Source organism: Hyposmocoma kahamanoa, unplaced genomic scaffold (assembly GCF_003589595.1).
Source record: "Hyposmocoma kahamanoa isolate Upper Pololo Valley unplaced genomic scaffold, ASM358959v1 244, whole genome shotgun sequence".
NCBI classification, from domain to species: Eukaryota; Metazoa; Arthropoda; class Insecta; order Lepidoptera; family Cosmopterigidae; genus Hyposmocoma; species Hyposmocoma kahamanoa.
The window spans coordinates 2,468,935-2,475,938 of NW_020653761.1; the positions used below are offsets into that span (position 1 = coordinate 2,468,935).

At 36.4% G+C, this 7,004-nt stretch overlaps 1 protein-coding gene across 1 annotated transcript; it reads left to right on the top strand.

Moving 5' to 3' along the window:
* Positions 1 to 174: 174 nt before the first annotated feature.
* On the top strand, positions 175 to 2,321 carry LOC113228827 (glucose dehydrogenase [FAD, quinone]-like). Its single transcript, XM_026462230.1, has 2 exons — positions 175 to 213; positions 478 to 2,321. Exons 1-2 carry the CDS (start codon positions 175 to 177, stop codon positions 2,119 to 2,121), a joined length of 1,683 nt encoding a protein of 560 aa, XP_026318015.1. The 3' UTR covers positions 2,122 to 2,321.
* The last annotated feature ends 4,683 nt before the right edge of the window (positions 2,322 to 7,004 follow it).

Here is a 7,004-nt window from a genome sequence, read left to right on the forward strand (position 1 = left end):
TTGCTCGTCAGGTCTTACGCGCGACTCGGATTGTCCTGAATTTGTGGGCAACTTGTAAGTTTTGTCCCAGACGTCCCTAAAATAGGTCTCAGAACGTGACGTCGTGAACTGTTCGCAGTTCCTTGGGCATGTACAGTATCGCATCGGAATTCGTCGCTGCTCTATGCCCTCACAATGCTCAACGAACCGGACATCGGCACCGGAATGTTATATGTTAGTGTGGCGATGGACGGCTGTGAGTTGTGAATGCTTGAGATTTCGTGAAATGCTAGGGAATCGAGTTATTATTATAATGTATTTTATTTTTTTATCCTATTGTTATTATTATTTTTTCATAATTAGCTTAGTTTTCACGGTGCATTCGTTGTAACCGTAATACCGTGTAAATATATTTACAATAAATAAAGAAATAAAAAATAATTAAATAAACATATTTCGAGACTGGTCTTGAAATGATACTTTTGTTATTGATTTCAGGCCCCGAGTTTATTTGCTACGCTAGCCCACACGAGTGTGGACTGGCAATACCGCGCCTATTTCGAAAAAGGCACAGGTCTTGCTCATCCAGGAGGCTTCCTGTATTACACTCAAGGCAAAGTTCTTGGGGGTTCATCTGCAGTAAACTATGAAATCTACTCTAGAGGTGTACCCGAAGATTTTGATGGATGGAATGAAATTGCACCTGGCTGGGATTGGAACACTGTTCTTCGCTATTACAAGAAATTAGAAGGAATGACAGATCCTTCTGTCTTGTATGATCGTCGTACAGCGCATTTACATTCCGCCAAAGGCCCTGTATTAGTATCTAGACCTCAAACTAACATCATATATGCTGAGAAAAATGAAATCTTTTTGGATTCACTAGAAGAAATAGGCGTGAAAAGAATCCTAGAAATTAATGGTCCTGAAAAATTTGGAGCTGCAATTCCACATTTTACTTTTGCGAATGGAAGAAGATCTAGCACTGCAGAGGCTTATTTGAGGTCGACAAAGGATCGACCTAATCTTAAAGTAGCTAAGTACACTAGAGTCACTAAAGTTTTAATTGAATCAGAAAGGAAACACGCCTATGGTGTTCAAGTTCTACTAAAAAATGGAAAGATGATTGAAATATACGCTAACAAAGAAGTTATAGTTTCTGCAGGATCAGTTAACAGTCCGAAACTTTTAATGTTATCAGGAATTGGGCCAAGAAAAGAATTAAAAAAACATCATATAAACATAATTGCGGATTTGCCAGTTGGAAAGAATCTTCATGATCATATCACTGTGAGCATTGTACTTGCCGGTCAAAGTGGGTTACAGACTGTGGTTCAGAATTTAGCTGCAGTAACAGAACTTGGATCATACCCTATACCAGTACAATGTGGTTTTTTTCGAGTTGATAACTGTAGTTATGGTTTTCAAGATAGGAGGCCTCAATTTCAGATTTTCAATATTCATTCGGGCGTAGGAGCTTCACCGAGCATTTTTGCTGTCTGTAAGAATGTTGGTAACCTGGATGCACCGTATTGTTTATCAACGGCGGAAGTTAATTTAAATAGAGAAATAGATATGACCCAGTTGGTGATGCTGCATCCCTATTCAAGAGGCCAAGTATCTCTTAAAAGTAAGAATCCCCTTGATGATCCTTTTGTCGAACTAGGAATCTACAGAGATCCAAGAGACGTGGAAAATTTTGTTCAGGGTGTCAAATTCATAGCACGTTTGATAAATACATCTTATTTCAAGAAAGTGAATGGATATATTCCAAAAATTCCTGTGACTGGTTGCAACCACTTACTTTGGGGCACTGATCATTATTGGAGATGTTTTGTGAAAAATACTCCAGGGACATTGCTCCATCCTGTAGGAACTTGTGCTATGGGACCATATGGCGTTGTAGATAATACTTTGAAAGTACGTGGCGTCTCAGGGTTACGAGTTATTGATGCTTCTATTATGCCAGAGATTACAAGTGGCAATACCAATGCCCCAACAATGATGATAGGAGAACGGGCAACAGATTTTATTAAATTAGAACACTTGGCACATACTTATAAGTACGAGTATCAGTATAATAGCAAATTGAACGCAGATGATGAGTGGGACGAAGAACAAATGAATTATTTTAAGAAGTAATTGCTAATAGATTACTTTTGGATCACTATAGCCAGTAATAATAGCTTGTAGCTATTCTTTCAATTTGTTTAGGCTCGTGAAAATTTAGCTCTAGTTTCGTATTTTTAGATAGACGCCGCAAGTACAGCTATTTGTATGAAAACCAAGCGTGCCACATCTTTTGTACCCGCTATGACGTCACAAGAACTATTTAGTATGGGAAACCTCCTTCCGCTCTAAATCGATTGATTCAACGGAATACGCGTAGATACGCGTATTCCATTCAATTAATCGACTCTAAATAGAATAATTTTTGTTCAAGTATTTGTTGATTACAAGTCGTCGTTATATTAATATAGTAGAAAAATATTAGAATAAGATAGATAACTCCTTTATTTTACTCGTTTTGAGAAAATGATGAATACTTAAAAAAATTATGACTTTAATTTTTAATCCACTTCAAATATTAAAATTATCGTCCTTCGAATAAAATGAGCTTATTATATAACATCTTTTTGTAATAGAAAATCTTATCGATTAACTTAAATAATGAAAACGCACGTCAATATATGAACTTGCAATTGCCTTAATTAATTTTACTACATGGTTTTCTGTTGGTAATTGATCAAATTGATGAATGGCAAGACAAATTAAAATGTTACTGCTGACAAAATATGGTAAAATCTTATTAATTAGAAGAGGTTTACTGAATGACGGCCTCATGTGAAATTTTTGTGATTTGTAGTATTATTTTTGGAAAATATGACCATCATCAGTTGTCTGTAGTTTTATTCAAGCGTGCTCTACATTTTTGTTCCAAAAAGTGCGACGTCATAAATTGAAAAGACAATTCATAAAATCTAAAAGCCAACAAGAATAGTTTTAAAAAGTGAAAAGTCAAAAAATTTCTAAAACACAATAAATACATTGACAATAGAACAGTAGATGTTTGCTAAAAACAGTAGATCTACTGGAAAAACAATAGACCTGGCAACGCTGAACACCGCCTGCTGTTGCTCGTACCTACCGGATATATTCCAGTGACAAGTGACATGCATCTTCCACTACTCTACATAACTCGTAATTAGGACAATTGTTTTTTTTTGTGTACGGTTTTGATCCTTAGTGCAACGACAACTGTTTTCCGACCATAGTCGCACTCTGCAAATCAAGGCAAACGCGGAGGTTGACACTGAATTGAACGATACTGGATAGGTACCTTTTTCCCTCGATCTGATTTCAAAATACTCATTCCACGTTTGAGCACATTTCAATTTATATTTGGGGACAAATTCTGTATCTGTAGTATCTTCACGACTTGCCCTTGTTATTCCACGCTTAGCTGTGATGGCAGCCTTATCATTCCCCTTTGAAACAAATGATTTATATCGTCGCCTTTACTGTCTCAAACTTGTATCTTATAAAGAGTGATTATTTAGGTCATGGCAAAAACTTCTATTCATTTTAAATTTCTTATCAAGGATTTTAATTTGGATGCATTACTTTAACACGTTCCCTGTGGAACTAGAAATCAAAAATTGACCCCTCACGTGCAATTTTTTTTTTTTGCAAATATGTCGGAATTGATATATATTAATACATTTATGGATAGAAAATTCATTTTCATAAACTCCCTTTCCATTATCTAATTTTTCCCGAGTGCCCCATATATGATACACGCACGTATGAGCTCTTTACTTGATGCCACATATATGGTGCATGCACGTACTAGTTGTTTACTTAATGCATCACATATAATTCATGCACGCTTAGAGTCATTTTGACAGATGTTTTAGTTAAATATCTGTAGTCTATACCGTGAAAAGATAGAAAAAGTTAGTGAAAGTTTATTATAAAGTGTTACGAGTTATATAGTTATCTAAGTGTTTGACAAAGTTTTGGTTTTATCAACATGTCATGATCATCAAATGGCAATGTCCACTGGTTTCAGGCCAATCATGAAACCTAAAATTGTATTAGATTACAATCGCGGCAAGAAGGGCATTGATATAGCTGATCAGCTCGCAAGTTACAATTCGCCCGTTCGCAAAACTTGTTTTTGGTACAAAAAAATTGCGGGTGATCTGATGTCGGTAGCTGTTGTAAATGCAATTTTGATCTACAAGGACCTCCATCGAAATAATAAAATGACACTGCTGACAGGTCATGAAATAATTATCAGTCATCTCCTGGAAATTCAAGATGCTGAGCCGTTAGCTGGGCCATCAATGACATCTAACTTGTCCCGCCATGAATTGACCAAAATCCCACGCCGATGTGCTACCAAAATTTCCAGAAAGCGTTGTGTTGGTTGCTACAAAATTATGACTGAACAAGGCAACACACCTACAGAAGCTCGTAGAAAGGCAAAGCAAACGGACACCGAATGTATGATGTGTAAAAAAGCATTGTGCCTTCATTGCTACAATGCTAGCCATTAAATAATGATTTTAGTTGTGCTTACCAGTCAATTTTTGATTCTTGGGTTTTATGACATTCTTTATTTGATTATTGTTTGGTTTTTATTATCATGTGCCGTATACGCAAGTCAATAATTAGACCTTTCTAACTTGTAATAAAAAAATAATAAATATTTTTCGTGATTTATTTTGATAGTAATAATCTGGCAACATTGGTTAAAAAGTCATCCGGTACCACTTGCTTATTGTCACAATTTTTGTGGTCCATACGTGCAAGCAAATAAAGATAATCTAGCTTACACGTGCAAATTTTGAAAAACTTTTAAAGTTACAAAGGGTCGTGTCTCATATGTGGTGCACTCACGTGTCGTTTGGACCTCGAAATGCATCACATATGATGCATGCACAGGGAACGTGTTAAGAATAGGTAAGCCAGTGTGTGAATATAAAGGAAATATGATGTGAAATCAGCCTGCACATTTGTATATACGATGCATTTTTTGCATTTCAGTTAATTTGAGCTTATAAGATACGAGTTTGAGAAAGTATGTAGTAGTAAGTAGTATTTCCTATTTGGGAATAAAATTGTTATCGACTAATTTCGTTCCTGAAAAATTGTCATTTTGCAGATGTGGCCTTATTACACCACGGGTGCGACTTATTCGTTGATATGTACTCTCAAATTCACGTTATCGAGAACAATGATGTTGTTACCACCTTTTTTAACGTAAATTTCAACGTTACGTAAGGTACTACTTACAAAAAAAAAAAAAAAAATTGTATAATTTTATGTTCTCGTGTTGTGGTTCACTGTACGTATACTGCAGTTAGATGCAGGGCGTACCTGCGTTCATCCTTCTCCTTGAATACGTGCTGAATTCTTGCGTGATTGGGTTTCCATGCGTTGATTTCTATTCTATGGCCTGCTTTTATTACGTGGCATTCATTATGTTAACTTTGAACTGGAATTGCAGTAAACACGAACTGCGTCCATTACTTCATATCACTTAGGTTCTGAGATAGTTTTCTTAACCGACTTTAAAAAAAAGAGAAGGTTATACGCTCGGCTGTTTGCGTTTTATGTGTGTTTTCCGATTTCTCCGTCAATAGTGCATTGATTTTGAAAATCCTTTTTTTGTTTTTTCGGGTACATTCTCGTGGTGGTCCCATTGTCACCAAGTTAGAATCTGATGATCCATGAAAATCTGAATGAATCCATGGACATCTAAGAAAATCCTCATATGTATATATATATAAAATTGAGAAATCATAAATTAGATCTGATTGACACAGCCAATAGCGCACGCTTATTTCAATTTTATCGCGCGCGTCGCGACTATCATGCGTAGCCATACTACGGGTGCAGGAATATTATTGTATTGTTTGTTTGTATTTGTGATTCTAAGAATTGTTTTAATTAATAATAGTTTCTATATCAGAAGTGGATTGATTTCTTAGTAGTTAGTAGTAATAGTTCTTCATATATATCATAGTTCTAGACTTCCCACGTTTTCCAAAAATAGTGAATTGTCCTCATCCTACAGGTATCATCACGATTGACAGATTTTTTATTTTTTTTTAAATAAACCTTAGACGACATCATATACGTTGGTACTGATCCCAAAGTAAGTAGCTAAAGCATTTGTGTTATGGAATTTGGAAACAACGACGGTACCACAAACACCCAGATCCGAGACAATATGGAAAAGTCAGTTAATTTTCTACACTGACCCGGCATGGGATCGAAGCCGGGACCTCAAAGATGGCTTCACCATGAAAACCGGTGTGCAAGCCAATCGACCACAGAGGCCGTCAAAGATTGCTGCCTCGGTGGCCGAACGGTCACCAAGTCGGGCTGCCACGCAGAGGTCCCAGATTCAATTCCCGTGCCGGGAGAAATATTTGTATGGCAACATTTATTTCTTTCGCGAGTTTGGGTGTATTTTGTGGTTGTCTATGTGTGTGTCCATGGCACTCGCGACACGTTTCCCTAGTGCGGGGCCTTGTTGAGTGTGTGTGTTATTAAATTCTTTGTGTGTAGAATTATTCCCTGAACGCTATAAGTTGGGCCTTTTCAAGGCGAGAGTTAATAGGCATTATTGAGGTATGCATGCTCCATCGTCGACCTCATCGTCACTTTCCAACAGGTGATATTTTGCACTTACTTTATCAATAAAAAAAAATCAAATGCCGCACATTTAGGTCTGTAACTTGTTACTTTACAAAATCCACGATGCGTTTTACAATACCTAATGCGGCCACTCACGCACGTGATTAAAAAAATTAGCAGACAATCCAACAATGTAATTACTAGAAGTATGTTTTAAATAGAGCATGACTGCCTCAGTAACTGATCGTCAATTATGCAAAACAAGTATTACCTATTCATTGATTTGTTTTTTTAACACGCGAATGGTGAAGTAACGAACTACAAACAAAATGCATTTTTCTGCCATGCATTGATAATAATTTGAATGAATGATA